Here is a 16750-nt window from a genome sequence, read left to right as displayed (position 1 = left end):
TTAGTCTTTAGTTCTTAAATTAGGCAGCTTCCTCTCCTTATATCATTATGTTCTAAAGCCCTCTGATATGTTGCATAATACATTCAAATGTGTGACATCATGTCTTTTCTCTGATTTTACAAAAAGTTTTACAAATTTTAATACTGATAGTCTTATTAACACATAAGGAATAGATGTTTACCTCTAAAATACCCCCTAATAAAATAAAAGTAGTCCATTTGAGTGTACAGTCAGGCTGCCTTCCTGCCTGGGCTGCCACTGAATTTGTTTGAGTTGTTACTAGTTACTAGTTCTCACTTATGAAATATACTTGGTTTTCTCATTCATAGGTTAGATTAAGAAAAATCTCTTCTTTTTTAAGTAGTTTGAAACTATGATAATAGAAATTATTTTCTTTGTAACCTCCCAACAGAGCAACATTTTGCAGATGTCGTGCTCAGTGAAGAATTTCTCAACCTTGGCATTGAACAAGTGTGCAGCTTAATCTCAAGTGACAAACTTACCATTTCTTCAGAAGAGAAGGTACGTGTATTTTTCTTTTTCTGGTGTACAGCGATATAGTATTTTTCCTTTTTTTTTTTTTTTGCTTTGTTTTGTGACAGCCAGTTATCTTTGATCAGAAGTTGAGAAACTCAGTTAGTTGACTCGTTGGTTGTGTAAATGACTGTCTTCTCATTCCATAGGTGCTTCCCTAGCTGTTTAGACACTGAAGTTTTGTACTAGACCCCACAGCAAGAGCTTGCACACATCAAACTGTCTGAAACAAAGGGCCTTTTGGGAACTGGATTTCTTCTCACAGCTTAGATAGATACCTGGAAGAATTGTGATCTAAAACATAATATTCTCAAACCAAACTGATCTCATCATCTTGTGAGTTGGAAGACACCCAGGTGGCAAAATTTAACTGGTTCCACACTGAGCCTCTTCCTTTCGATTGGGCCCTGCAGCTTACACAGTATTCTCCCTGCGTTTTCTTACCCCAGTTCCAGAGATATGGGTAGTTCCTTTTTCTGGCTGTGTAGCCTGTCTCTCCAGATTTGAAGTTGCCTCTATCAGCCACCTACATCTTTCATATCAGTGGAGAGAAAAACTTCTCGGTGGCTTTTATTGTTTGGATAGATTTTATACCTTGTGGGAATCAGAACACAAAAGCTTATGCACAGGCTGTGCTTGAAGAAATGAAACTTTAGTTTTTTCCTTTTTTTGCTTTGTTGCATAAACTTTAGTTCTCTTCCTCAAGGATATTCATCCTGCTTGGGGGCAAGACACATTTAGCGAGTTAGTAACAATAGTTACCAAGTGAAAAAATATGTGAATGTTGTGAAATGTATAATCTTTTAGCATCCCAGAAATACAGAGGAAGACACTACTATTCATGTTTAATAGATGTGTGTTGAGTTTCTACTGTGTACCAGATATTGCTATGGAATTCTGGATATAAGAAGATTGACAGCATAAAATTCTTTAGTTACGACTAGCAGAACAACCAGTGAGGTAATAAATGATCACAGAATGCTGTAGAGGATCCAGTAGGAGCATGTAATCATTCCTTGGATACAGATTGGAATTTAGCATGACTCCAGTGTATGATCCAAGTTTTTTTAAAGTGAATATGAGTTTTCCAGGGAAACAGGACGGGTGGGAGTGGAAAGGGCAGCCCAGGTAGAGGGAACAGAATGCGTAAATATAAAGAGCTGCGAAAGAATGATTGCATTTGGTTGTTTTAGTAAGATTAGAGTTTATAGTGTATCTTTATAGTTTATACTATAGTGCCTATACTGGAGAAGGCAATGGCAACCCACTCAAGTACTCTTGCCTGGAAAATCCCATGGACGGAGGAGCCTTGTAGGGCTAAAGTCCATGGGGTCGGGAAGAGTTGGACATGACTGAGCAACTTCACTTTCATTTTTCACTTTCATGAATTGGAAAAGGAAATGGCAACCCACTCCAGTGTTCTTGCCTGGAGAATCCCAGGGACGGGGTGGCCTGGTGGGCTGCTGTCTATGGGGTCGCACAGGGTCAGACAAGACTTAAGTGACTTAGCAGCAGCAGTATTGTGCCTATACACTATAGAGTTTATGTGTATCGGTACAGTGGTTGGAGATAAGATGGGAAGATGACATAAAATACTTCCTCAGCCATGGTAAAGAAAATTGACTTTATCCTGGTGATGAAGAGCATCTGAAGAGTTCTTAGCAGTAGGAGACTGCCATAATACCTGCCCTATAAGACATGTCATGGAGACTATTCTGGTTTTCTACTTCTACATAACAACCTCACCAGCCATTTTCTTAGGCTAACAGTTTGTGAACAGGATTCATCCAGGGCACATGGGGACAGCTTGTCTCTGCTGCACAGAGCCTGGGGCTTCTGCTGGGCTGGCCTGACAGGTGGCATGGTTCTGACTGGAGCCACAGACCCAAGGCTGCAGTCCCTTTGCGCATGGCATCTGGTGTGTCTGGAACACCCAGGAGAATTCCTTTTCTCACTTGTCTGGCTCTTGGGCCGATTGTTGGCTGGTATTCTCCCACCCACTTATTCTTTGTAACTGGCTTGGGTCTCTCATGGCATCTTACCACCAGTAATCAGACTTCTTACATGACATCTGGCTTCCCCTCAAAGGAGCATTTCAAGACACCAGAACACATATGACTCCACAGTACTGCCTCCACAACCTTCCCTGTTGGTTTCTCAGGGCCAGCTTAGATTCCTGTGTGAGGTTACTATACAAGGTATGGATACTAGAGAAATGGTTTTACTAGGGACCATTGTTGGAGACTAGCTCTAAAATGGTGATGTGCATAATAGATTAGAAGTTGGGTGAGGATCAGATGGGAGGATGCTGAAGTTACCAGTGTGCCGTAAGATCTGGTTGTTGTAGGGTGGAGAAAGAGGTGGAGAAGAGAGAGCAGAACCGAGAAACAGCAGATGAAATTCAGGACCCTCTTAGTCTCTAGCATCTGGCACATAAAGGGACTTGTTGACTGAATGAATTGAAGAGGCATGTTAAGTATAGTGTAGATTATTTCCAGTGTCTTGCTCTATACTTGCAGTACAATAACCTAATTTTTGCTCCACAGTTATTCATGTACATATCATCAAACATTTTTTATAAGATTATTGAGTTATAGTCTCATCAATCTGGAAGAAAATCATGTGGTTAAATACCATCTTCTTAATAGCTTATTAACTTTCTCATAGGTATATGTTTTAATGCTCTTATTATTTAGATTTTTTTAATTTTAAATATCACATTTTAATACATTCTACTATTATGATGAAAGAAAGTTAATCTATTCTGCAGATTATTTAGAAGTATGTGGTCCAGCATTTTGCAAACCCAAAGAAAAAGTAAAAAATGCTAGGAGTAGATGATTGTTATTCCAGGTATCACTTTGCTTTATTATTTTGCGTGCTTTATTCAAAAGAGACTTTAGATTTTAATCTAGTAGAACCAAGTTCAGTTTGGAAAGGTTGTCACCAATGAATTAGATCATATATCTTCAAATTATCACCTCTGTCACTGAAGTTCAAGAAGATTAGATAATGTACTTGCTGAAATACATAGTAAATACCCAGCAAAAAGTACTCACTAAATATGTAAAAGTACTAAACATACTTACTAAAGTACATATTTAATTAAAAGTAGATCTACCATATGATCCAGCTGTCCCACCTCTGAGTGTATATCCAAAGGAAATGAAAACAGAGTCTTGGAATACCTACATTCCCCTTTGCCTGTAGCATTTTTACTATAACCAAGATGTGGAAACAACTTGAATGTCCATCAGTGGCTGTGTGGATAGAGTGGTGCTAGAGTGAAAAAGCTGGCTTAAAACTCAGCATTCATAAAACTAAAATCATGGCATCCATTCCCATCATTTCATGGGAAATAGATGGGGAAGAAGTGAAAACAGTGACAGATTTCATTTTTTGGGCTCCAAAATCACTGCAGACGGTGACTGCAGTCATGAAATTAAAGGATGCTTGCTCCTTGGAAGGAAAGCTATGATAAACCTGGACAGCGTATTAAAAAGCAGAGACATTACTTTGTTGACAAAGGTCCATCTAGTCAAACCTATGGTTTTTCCAGTAGTCATGTATGGATGTGAGAGTTGGACCATAAAGAAAGCTGAGCACCAAGGAAGTGATACTTTCTAATTGTGGTGTTGGAGAAGACTTAAGAGTCCCTTGGGGAGCAAGATCAAACCATTCAATCCTAAAGGAAATCAACCCTGAATCTTCATTGGAAGGACTGATGCTGAAGCACCAGTAAAAATACTGGCCATCAGCCTGATGTGAAGAGCTAACTCACTGGAAAAGACCCTGATATTGGGAAAGACTGAAGGCAGGAGAAGAAGGGAATGACAGAGGTTGAGATGATTGGATGGCATCACCGACTCAATGGACATGAGTTTGAGCAAAGTTTAACAGGTTGCACCCTGAGCCTCTTCCTCTAGACTGGCCCCTGCAGCTTACACTAGGGGAGATGGTGAAGGACAGGGAGGCCTGGCGTGCTGCAGTCCGTGGGGTCACAAAGAGTCGGACACAACTGAGCAACTGAACAGCAACAGCATAGTCATGATTTGAAAAACTTCAACCATGGATAAAACTTGGATGTCTTAGCAAGAGTTTTATATAAAATGTAATCTCCTTGTATTTTATTCAGATAGCTTGGTACATAACTCATTAATTTTCTTTCCCCCATATTCTCTGCAAGGTATTTGAAGCAGTAATAGCTTGGGTGAATCATGACAAGGATGTGAGGCAAGAATTTATGGCTCGGCTGATGGAACATGTACGGTTACCTTTGCTTCCTCGGGAATATTTAGTTCAGGTAAAAGTATTTGCGGAACACATAAGTATGCACTAGCACCATGTCACTGGGGCAACAGTGTGTAGATTTCCGTTACACAGTGGTAACTGGGCATAGGACAGTAAATATACCTGATGTCCTCGGCAGCTGCTACCTCTTGGACTACTTCCCAGTCTTAAAGTTTGCTTCTCCGCAGTATCTGATTTGCACAAGCAAGTACTGGAGCTTGTGGAAGCATTGTCTGTGGTGATGTAAGTACATGCAGAAACCACATCTGTAGTTCTGTATCACTTTTGCAGCTCTTTTGCCTTCCTTCTGATAGCCTCCTCTGATTAGTGAATGGAATGGAATAGAATGGAATTCTAAGCTGAAGAAAACCAGGTTATTTGAAACAAATAGCAATAAATGGATCTTTGGTAGTCTCTGAACAATTTTAAATTTACTGTTTTATTATTACCATTCCTTTATACTAGGGTCATTTCAACATTTTAATTTATAATTGAAGCCATCCAGTGAAACTTTTTTTTAAATTATTTGTTTTTAACTGGAAGATAATTGCTTTACAGTCTTGTGTTGGTTTCTGCCATTTATCAATATGAAGAAACATTTCTTTTTTAGCAATAGATCTGAACGTTTTAGAATTGTTTGAAGAATGTGTAATCACTGGTACTCCGCCTTTAAGAAAATGAACAGAAAAAAAAGAAGAAAACAGAAGAAACCTGTCCCACACTTGAGGATAGGGATAGGAGGGACAAGATTTATTTGTGGTATAGGCACATTGTTATAAAGTATTTTGAATTCCTTTACTGGATATTTTTTTTCAAGTTTTAAAAGGTTGTGTTTATAATATTACCTCCCCTGCCTGAAGGACTCATTATCTCAATTTCCTATTTTTCTTACTGTTCGGCTTAAACTGTTTCTTAATTTGGCTTAAAGATAACAAATAGATGAACATATTACTACTTAAGATTATTGTATAACTGACATTGAAGTATATGATTTTCATTGCAGTTCTTCTTTATTATTTATATATTTTTCTCTGCAGACCAGAGAAAAACTGCAGTCAGGCTTTTTTGTAGTGATATTTATAAACTTGCCTCTCTAACTTTTAGATTGACCCAGAAGATAGTTATTCCTTTTTCCTCTTCTTTGCTTGTTTCTCTGTCATTTTATCATGAGGTAGCTACCCCCTCATAGGGCGAGTCTAATTTCTCCTTTCAGAGGGTTGAGGAAGAAGCACTGGTGAAGAACAGCAGCGCTTGCAAAGATTACCTCATTGAAGCTATGAAGTACCACCTGCTGCCGACAGAGCAGCGCATGTTAATGAAGAGCATCCGGACCCGACTGAGGACACCCATGAACCTTCCCAAAGTAGGATCTGCTATTCATACCTGTTACTACCTCATCTGAAGGGCCCATAATGAGGCTCCTAATTTATTTTACTCATCTGAATTTCCATGTACCCAGGAATTCACTGTAGTATTTGTAATTCAACTTCTTTTTTGATTTTTTTGTCTGTGAAGGGTGGGCATTGTTTGACTCATTTAGTCTTTATAAACCACTTGATATTGCTCTTCTGGAACAGAGGCAACTGGTATTTATCCCTTCTGAGTTTCTTCAGCTGTAGTTAACAGCAGAGAGGATAATTAGAATATGTAGATTAAAGATTTCTTTGTAAGCTACATGTTTGGATGATAAGTGAAAACTGAGTAGCTTCCCAGAATTGCTTACAACTAAGGATGCTGGCTTGTTTTTTGTTCTCTCCTATTGTCTGTTGTGTACAAATAGTACACAGTGTGATGGCTCACTCTCACATCATACATAGCCATTTCAGTGTAGATTTCCCATATGTCTTCCCAGATCTCCAGTGTTCCTAAGTTTCCTATGTGAAAGTTTGTATTCTACCTTTATCTTTTTAGTTGAAGCCATTCATTTCTAACTGATTGAATTTTCTTTTCAAATAACCCCTTATTTCTGTCTTTCTGTTTGCAGTTTCTGCTCGGTTTGCATCTTTATAGTACTAGGAGGCCAGCACTTAAAGCACCATTTTGTGTATGGTCTGATCAAAATGATCCATACAGAATATAATACTTTTATTTATGTATTGATTTCTAGCTCTCGTGTGTTTGGGGGCAATGATGGATTAAGAAATAAGAATCTGTTGTCTACTGTTTTCTTACATCATCTTTAGTTATTACTTTTTATATTTCCATTAAATTATTTCTTTTATATTCTTTCGCTTTAATACTTTTATTTAGTATTTTTTCAAGGTTTTTTTTTTTTTGGAGTCTACATTTTAATTGCTTCAAATCCATATTAGTCGTGTTTTTCTGTTTTGCCCAGTGTTAAGAGTTCTCAATTTAGAACTGACTGTATTTTGCCAGTGCGCTACTCCCTCCTTTTTCCTAGATTATTAGTAAATATTTTAATTTAAAATGGACTTCAGGACTCTTCCTGGTGATTCCTCATTAGAAATACCTACTTAGCAATATATTCCATTTATAGGAAGCGTCAGTCCACATTATTATGTTTATTATCTAAACTAAAAACAAGTAATTTGGCAATAGCATCTGATGAGATCTAGGATCATATAGGTTCAAATTTAGCATGATTTTTTTAATATCCCTCTGTGTGTTACTCACCATTTCATAGGCTCCTAGAAGTCTGAATGCTTTTCTCAAAATATTCTAAAGTTCTAGTGAGAATTATTATCACTTAAAAGATATTTACAAGGCACTCACTTCCTGCCCTATTTTGAAAATTGGTATTTGCCGTTTTTAAATTTTCTGATCTCTCCTCAGTTCTCCAAGATTTTTCAAAAATAATTGTAAGTGGCTCAGTAAGTACATTAGCTAGTTCCCTTAATACCTTAGTATGCATGCCATCTGGGTCTGCTGATTTTATAAGTGTTTACATTTTCCAAATACCTTTTACCTCCTTTTATAAGAAGTCATCTCTATTAAGTCTTCATTACTTCATATCTGTCCATATTGTTTGGTGTCAGTTTTTGTTCTTACAAAAAAATACAGGTTTATAAAAGCTGTCTGTAGCCTTAGCCCATTTGAATTATTATTTCTTTTATGCTGGTCTTTTTAACTTCCTTCTAAAAAGTTTGTCTTATCTTTAGTACTTTTTAAACATTTCATATTTGTAAAAGGTTTCTTCTTAACCTGTATATTCCCTTAGCTGGCATCTTCAGCTTTGCTGTCTTTAGCTATGCCTTAACCTTTAGAGTGAAAACTAATTCTCTTCTAATTTCTGTAGTAAGGATGCTACTTTTGAAAACATTCTAAAGAGTTCTTGGTGAAATCCTGTCAATTATTTTCTCTTTTGTGATCATCTGTTGAGTTGACACTGTCTCTGGGCTCTTCTCTGCCTATGGGTTTGGGTAGCCCTCCCGACTGTATTAAACTTGGGATTTCTCAGTTCTTTAGCTTTGATTCTGTGGTGGGTGTGCACGACTGAGCGACTAACACACACACACACACACACACACACACACACACACACACACACACACACATCCATGAAGGTTCTCTTCTGCTTGGGATTTCTCAGTTCTTTAGCTTTGATTCTGTGGTGGGTGTGCACGACTGAGCGACTAACACACACACACACACACACACACACACATATCCATGAAGGTTCTCTTCTGCTTGGGATTTCTCAGTTCTTTAGCTTTGATTCTGTGGTGGGTGTGCACGACTGAGCGACTAACACACACACACACACACACACACACACACACATCCATGAAGGTTCTCTTCTGCTCTCTCAGGGGGCCTGGAGAGTAGGGCGGCAGACCTGACAGGTAGCAGGGAGGTACACTGCTGCTAGCTTTGTATCTGCATAGTCTCTCCTGAAAGTTTATTTATCTGCACAGATTTTTGAAAAGTGCTTCTACTGTATGCTTTTACAATAGCACTGTTTGTCATTTTAGAGGGGCTATAGTCAAGATTAATTCTAACTAGATAGTTAAGAATGAGGCAACATGATTAACAGTAATGATGCATTTTATTATAATCACAATAAGACACATCAGGCAAAATGTGGTAGCAGTCCTGGAATAATAGATAATATTTCTACCATGACAGTGACTTATTAGGCTCTGATTTTGTGGACTCATACTTATTTGCATAAGATAAATCTTTTTATAACTCAGACATTAGTTTTGTGTCTTCAGTAAACCGTCTTGGGATTGTCTAAGGCACTCTCTGATTTGGACAGTATAATGAAAAGCTGTGTATGTTTTGCTACTGTATGTTATTGTTTAGTTCAGTCTCTCAGTTCTGTCCAATTCTTTGTGACTCCATGCACTGCAGCACACCCGGCCTCCCTGTCCATCACCAGCTCCCGAAGTTTACTCAAGTTTATGTCCATTGAGTCGGTGATGCCATCTAACCATCTCATCCTCTGTTGTCCCCTTCTCCTCCTGCCTTCAATCTTCCCCAGCATCAGGGTCTTTTCAGATGAATCAGTTCTTCTCATCAGGTGGCCAAAGTATTGGAGCTTCAGCCTCAGCATCAGTCCTTCCACTGAATATTCAGGACTGATTTCCTTTAGGATGGACTGGTTGAATGTCCTTGCAGTCCAAGGGACTCTCAAGAGTCTTCTCCAACACCACAATTCAAAAGCATCAATTCTTTGATGCTCAGTTTTCTTTATAGTCCAACTCTCACATCCATACATGACCACTGGAAAAACCGTAGCCTTGATTAGACGGACCTTTGTCAGCAAATTAATGTCTCTGTTTTTTAATATGCTGTCTAGGTTGGTCATAACTTTTCTTCCCAGGAGCAAGCGTGTTTTAATTTCATGGCTGCGGTCAGTATCTGCAATGATTTTGGAGCCCCCCAAAATAAAATCTGACACTGTTTCCACTCTTTGTCAGTAATTGTGTTGTGTGGGCTTAGTTGCTTCTCAGCATGTGGGACTTTAGTTCCCTGACCAGGGATCGAGCCCACATCCCCTGGATTGCAATGAAGATTCTTAACCACCAGGGAAGTCCCATGTTATTGTTAGCTTCTTTTTTTATTTGGAATCTGTATTTTTGTAAATGCTATCATATTATTTCTATTTTTCTTTATTTTACCCAGGATATCTAAACTTGATATTTCAGGAGGCAATTTAAACTAAACTAATATTTAATAGGTGAAGAAAATGAAAGAACAAAATTTAATTGATCTACATTTCAAGATGCTCACTTGATTTTGTATAACTCACTACTTCTTACCTTCCTTAAATATGTCATATTTAACTTTTCCATACACATGTCTTAGTAGTTTTCTATTCCTTTATATTAATATAGTAAGTATGGTGTTTCTCAAGTGAAACCAGCTATCTTTTACAAACATTTGGGATGTCAGAGTCATGACACACTTTTGATGGTAGTAGCACTGTCTCTTGATCTCATAGAAATATCCCTGCTCTCATCTTCCCATTATACATTCTTCCTTTCCTGGTTATCTCTGATTTTTGGAGACCCAAATTCTCATCCCATTTTACTTTTCTTGGGTGAGTAAAGGACAGGTATTAATTACTACCTTTCTCTGTAATCAGTAGCACATTTTCCCTTCCCATTTTGATCTACGTAATTCATAGTTGCAAATCATGAAATCTATTCAACTATTTTGTTTCTCAAGGATTTTTTTGAGAAGTATTCCCTTTAGAGATTTTTTTTCTTAACTGATCTTCGTCAGAGATGTTAACCAAGCCTCTTCTAACTGTTGTGTAACTACTGGGCAGAGTTTAAAAGTTTAAGCACAGATAGATCTATAGACCCCTAGATACAGGATTGATCTTACTGTCTGTTGCACCTCTGTGATTTCACAACTTTTCCCCATCCCTTTTTTTCCTTTAGGAATAGTAAGGAAGGGTAATGCAGATTTTCTTTGTTAATTCTGCCTTTTATTTATTTGCATTCAACACTAGGGAAATGATAGGTCTGAAAAAACTTATATATTTGTGCTGTATCCAATCTTCTTTTTAAGACCTTTAAAATTCTTTCTACTTTCCTGTAAATTACTGGAATAGGCTTCTTTTTGGAAACAGGATTTACTTTGATTTCTGTGTACTCATCTTTCTATAGTTTTAAGTACGAGTAGGTCATTGTTCAGTTCAGGTGCAAACTTCCCCGTTTTGTGTCTATGAATCATTCCATCTTCTGTTTGAGTTTTTGTTTCCTTTGAACATGCTTTTTCATTTGTTTATCTGCTTCTTGCTTGAAAGGTCCCTGCCGTTCTTTACAGTGACATTCTTTACTTGTGACATCATTAACTTTGACATTCTTCTGAATTGACAGCTGTCCAAAGAGCGCTCAGTGCGCTTATTTATATTCATTATAAGACAAACACATTAATTGCTAAATTCCGTCTATCTGTAAAGGTTCTCCCCCCTCCAGGAAGTTTTCACTAAATTATGGCTACATTTCATTTTCTGATCAGGAATAGCAGTTAATGTCTATAATCATATATAATTGTATATTGTTCTTGAACTACTTTAGAATCTTGTCTCCCGAGTGAAATCTATAAGCTTTTAGGGATAGAGACCACGTCTTATATTTCTTATGTAGAACTCCTTAGCACAGTTCTGATTAAACACAGATGATAGACACTTAGTAAATGGTTGGTGAATTGAGTTGACCTCACTTATTCTCTGCTCATTCATTTGTTATGATTTCTAGTATCTCCATTATCTGACCTCTTGTTTGTTTTTATTTGTGGGACATCCATGGAGATCTCTTCACTTGACATCTAGGAATCTGTACTCTCTCGTGAACTTAATTAGTGCTCCTTCTTCAGTAGTTTGTTTGTTTTTTTCTTCTTCCATCTTTCTTTTAATACCATACTGTCCTCTTCACCTCATCTACCCACTAACATAAATTTCACTTTTGTCTGCTCTCCTAGGTTGTGGAGATCTAATCCCTGGTCATTACAAAGCTGGGATCTAGTTTATAGCAAGCCCGATGACATACTGCAGCCTTGCCAGTGCTGATTGCCTGCTGTTTTTGGCTTAAACACTGCTTTTGCTTGAAGAATCAGAAACTTATTTTAGTTTCTGATATCCTTATTTTTGACTAAATGTGCTAGAAAATAGAATTGTAGTTCTAACATATGTGTGCCCCCTTGGTGATGTTTATTAAATGTTTATTAGGTGGTTGTTTTCCCCCAACTCACCTTACCATCTTCATCCTAATACTCTCCATGTCATTGTCTTTGTATCAGTAAGACATTTTAAATTCCTGAGTATGCAGTAGTTGTTTGTTCAAGTGCTCATACTTCTGCCCTTCCAGTTGATGGTGGTGGTCGGGGGCCAAGCACCAAAGGCTATTCGAAGCGTGGAATGCTATGACTTCAAGGAAGAGCGATGGCACCAAGTGGCAGAATTGCCTTCCAGGAGGTGTAGGGCAGGTAAGCATGATGCACTGTGATCACTTCCCTGCTGCTGGGCCATTGGGAGTTTCCTGTCAGGTCTTACCTCACTAACTAAAAGAGCCTTTACTGGAAAAATTTTGATTAAAATAGCTGTGTGATTAAGCAGTGATTCAGGAGCCTCATACAACTCACAAGACATTGATGGAGTTAGAAGCTCTTTCTTAAATTTACATATTTTTCTGATTCTAATGTAAGGTGGAGTAGCTAGCAATTTGTTGGATATTTTCCTTGTTACCTTTGTTGAAGTATTGAGAAGGAATTCTTATAGCTTGGGACACTTATTGCTAAGAAATTCCTAACTTGGCTATAAGCCACAGTTGCTTTCTTCCAAGCATCTGCTTTTCAAACATTTGTTGAAATGGACCTTAATTTAGCCAAAACTGCAATCAAAAAAAGACTTTTGCAATTTCTAAGAATTCTTTCTGAGACTCAAACCTAGATCTGTAAATTCATAGCTCCCATAAGAAAATGAGTTGTAAGCATAACAGAACATTTATATTGTGGTAGTCTTTTAGCAGTACATCCTGGAACTTGTTATATAAGAGCATAGATTTAACTCATTTCTTTAGAGCTGTCTAGTATGTTGGGGGGGGTTCTAGATGTAGTATAATTTTTAATAGTTTTTAATTGAACATTAAGATTGTTTTTAATCTTTCTTTATGAGCAGTGCTGCAATTCCTTATACATATATCATTATGTATGTGTGCTAACAGATTTTAGTTGGATAAAACTCTAGAAATGGAAAATTATTAAAAGGGTATCTTAAGATATACTAATTATTACTTCCACTAACAGTAAATATGAAGGTACTAATTTCGCTACATACCCTATGAAAGTGAAAGTCGCTCAGTCGTGTCCAACTCTTTGCGACCGAATGGACTACATAGTCCCTGGAATTCTCTAGACTTCCCAACTCAGGGATTGAACCCAGGTCTCTCCCACACTGCAGGCGGATTCTTTACTGGCTGAGCCACAAGGGAAGCCCAAGAATGCTAGAGTGGGTAGGAGTGGGTAGCCTTTCCCTTCTCCAGGAGATCTTTCCAACCCAGGGATGGAACCCAGGTCTCCCGCATTGCAGGCAGATTCTTTACCAGCTGAGCCACAAGGGAAGCCCAAGAATACTAGAGTGGGTAGCCTATCCCTTCTCCAGGGGATCTTCCCGACCGACAAATCGAAATGGGGTCTCCTGCATTGCAGGTGGATTCTTTACCAACTGAGCTATCAGGGAAGCCCCTGTAACACCTTATAATTAAATGTTTGAGTTTTGCAAGCTGGTAGGTGAAAAATTCTTTCACATGTAGTTTGCACTTTTATTTTGAGGAAAGTTAAACATCTTTCTAAATGGTCAGTTCATGGTTTCATGATTTTTGCCATTGTTTTATTATTGATTTGATATGTTAGGGAGAATAGCCCTTTTTTCTGTCAGTTGTGGTGTGAATATTTCTTTGTATTAATCTTTTGACTTTATTTGCATTATTTTTGTGTTATTTTTGCCTTGTAACTCTATTACTTTCTGTGGGTTCCTGTACCATCAGAATTTTGTCCTTGTAGTTATGGATTTCTTTCTTCTGTAGAAAAGCCTTACTCAAAAATTATTTGTGTGTATAATTCATTGTATTAATATCTTATATAGCTGTGATAGTTCTCAAAACTTAAGAAATCAGTATTGGTATATTACTATTACCTAAGCTAAAGGCTTACTATATTTTACAGTTTTTTCTGTTAATGTTCCTATTCTGTTTCAAGCCCTCACATTGCATGCATGCATGTATTTATAATTGAAGTAAATATAGTTGATTTACAATATCGTGTTAGTTTCAGGTATACAGCAAAATGATTCACTTATATTGATCTTAAGACTGTTTTCCGTTATGCATTATTGCAAGATATTGAATATAGTTAGTTCTCTGTGCTATACAGTAAATCCTTGTTGCTTATCTACCTTATGTGTAGTAGTATGTGTGTGTTAATCCCACACTTCTAATTTATCCCTTTCCCCCTTTCCTCTTTGGTAACCATAAGTTTGGTTTCTATGTCTGTGAGTCTGTTTTGTGTGTAGATTTGTGTGTATCGTGTTTTAGACTCCACATATGTGATGTTGACTTCCCTGGTCGCTCAGACGGTAAAGTGTCTGTCTACAGTGCGGGAGACCCGGGTTCGATCCCTGGCTGGGGAAGATCTCTTGGAGAAGGCAATGGCACCCCACTCCAGTACTCTTGCCTGGAAAATCCCATGGACGGAGGAGCGTGGTAGGCTACAGTCCGTGGGGTCGCAAAGAGTCAGACACGACTGAGCGACTTCACCTTCACCTTCACCTATGTGATGTTGTGTGGTATTTGTCTTCTGACTTACCTCTGTATGATATTCTCTAGGTTCATCCATGTTGCTGCAAATGGTAGTGTTTCGTTCTTTGTGGTGACAGAGTAATATTCTGCTGTATATATAACACATGTTAAACCAATCATCTGTTGGTGGACACTTGGTTTGTTTCCATGTCTTTGCTATTGTAAATAGTGCTACTCTGAACATTGAGGTGCATGTATCTTTACAAATCACAATTTTCATCTTTTCTAGATATATGCCTAGGAGGGGGATTGCTGGATCATATTGTAGTTTGCATTTCTAGTTTTTTAAGAAAACTCCATACTATTTTCCACAGTGGCTACACCAGTTTACATTACCACCAATAGTGTAGGTAGATTCCCTTTTCTTCACATCCTTTCCAACATTTACCATTTGTAGATTTTTTTGATGAAGCCATCTGACCACTGTGAGGTAATACTTCATTGTGGTTTTGATTTGCATTTCTCTGGTAATCTCAGATGTTGAACATCTTTTCATGTGCTTGTTGGGACATCTATTTATCTTTGGAGAAAGGTCTATTTAGGTCTTCTGCCCATTTTCTGATTGGGTTGATTTTTTTTTTTAATTTTTCTATTGACATGTATGAGTGGTTTGTATATTTGGGATATTAACCCCTTGTCAGTTGCATCATTTGGAAATATTTTCTCCCATCCCATAGGTTGTCTTTTCATTTTTTGATGGTTTTCTCTGCTGTGATTGTGTTTGTGATGGTTTCCTTTGATTCTGTAAAAATCAAAATTTTTAAGTTTGATTAGGTCCTGTTGATATTTGCTTTTACTACTTTTGCTTTGGGAGACTGCTCCAAGAAAATATTGCTGTGATTTATTTCCAAGAATGTTTTGCCTGTTTTTTTCTTCCAGGTGTAACATGTCTTACATTTTGGTTTTTAAACCATTTGTGTTTATTTTTGTAGGTGGTGTGAGGGAATGTTCTAATTTCATTGATTTACATGCAGCTGTTCAGCTTTCCCAACACTACTTGTTGAAGAGACTGTCTCTTTTCTATTGCTTAGTCTTGTCTCCTTTGTTGGATTAATTGACCATAGGTATGTGGCTTTATTTCTGGGCTCTCTGTTCTCTTCCATTGATCTATACGTCTGTTTTTGTGCCATTACCATTGTGTTTTGTTTACTATAGCTTTGTAGTGTTGTGTGACGTCTACAAGTTATGCCTCCAGCTTTATTCTTTTTCTTCAGTATTTCTTTGGCGTTTCTGGGTCATTTATGGTTCCATATAAGTTTTAGTATTGTTTGTTCTAGTTCTCTGAAAACTGTCCCTGGGTATTACAGATTGCATTTAATCTGTGAATTGTATGGTCATTTTAGCAATATTAATTTTTGTAAGAGCAAGAGATTTCTTTCAATTCTGAATCATCTCCAGTTTCATTCATTGTTGTTTTATAGTTTTCAGCATATAGATCTTCCACCTCATTGGTTACACTTATTCCTAGGTTGTTGGAATTTCAAATGGGACTATCTTTTAAACTTTCTTTTTCTGATATTTCATTTTTTGTGTAAAGGAATGCAACAGATTTCTGTGTATTATTCTTGTATCCTGCCATGTTGTTGCATTCATTTAATAGTTCTGAAAGGTTGTTGCTGAACCCATGAAAAGACGCCAGGATTCTTGGCCTCTGGAGGAGAAGAATTCGATTCGGGGCCAGAGACGAGGCTTGATCGCTCAGAGCTTTTGTGCAGTAGAGTTTATTAAAGTATAAAAAGGATAGAGAAAGCTTCTGACAGAGACATCAGAAGGGGGCAGAAAGAGTACCCGCTTGCTAGCATTAACAATGGAATTATATACTCTCAAATTAGTTATTACAGTGAATCAAAATAATGTCTGGAGGTTGTAAAGACCTCACCAGACCTACTCCCATAACTTACAATTTGAGATAACAGAATTAGCCAGAAGGTTTTTTCCAGAGACTGTCTTCAAGCAGGATACATTATTGTTATATAGTCCTAAGGAATATAGAGGGAAAAAAAGTTTGTCCTTTCTTCCTCCTTGAGAATTCCAGACCCCTCTCTCCTTGGGGACCCCTAGACTTCCTATCAACCTGCCTAGGGAAGGAGTCTCTCATTCCCCCCTTTTCTTTTAGGAGAATTATGTTGCCAAGGGAAAGGGGCATCGCTTTTGTT

At 37.7% G+C, this 16750-nt stretch overlaps 1 protein-coding gene across 5 annotated transcripts in view; it reads left to right on the top strand.

The window, feature by feature from the left end:
* Positions 1–16750, top strand: part of KLHL2 (kelch like family member 2) — a 162497-nt gene that overhangs the window by 132305 nt on the left and 13442 nt on the right. For all 5 annotated transcript variants that reach the window (XM_065904664.1, XM_065904665.1, XM_065904666.1 and 2 more), the window contains 4 exons: positions 413–522; positions 4721–4837; positions 6038–6187; positions 12108–12225. In XM_065904664.1, the coding sequence (XP_065760736.1) occupies positions 413–522; positions 4721–4837; positions 6038–6187; positions 12108–12225 (495 nt within the window). The remainder of the gene's footprint in view (positions 1–412; positions 523–4720; positions 4838–6037; positions 6188–12107; positions 12226–16750) is intronic.

The sequence above is a fragment of the Muntiacus reevesi genome, chromosome 13 (genome assembly GCF_963930625.1).
Source record: "Muntiacus reevesi chromosome 13, mMunRee1.1, whole genome shotgun sequence".
In the NCBI taxonomy this organism is placed as follows: Eukaryota; Metazoa; Chordata; class Mammalia; order Artiodactyla; family Cervidae; genus Muntiacus; species Muntiacus reevesi.
This window is presented reverse-complemented; position numbering and strand designations above follow the sequence as displayed.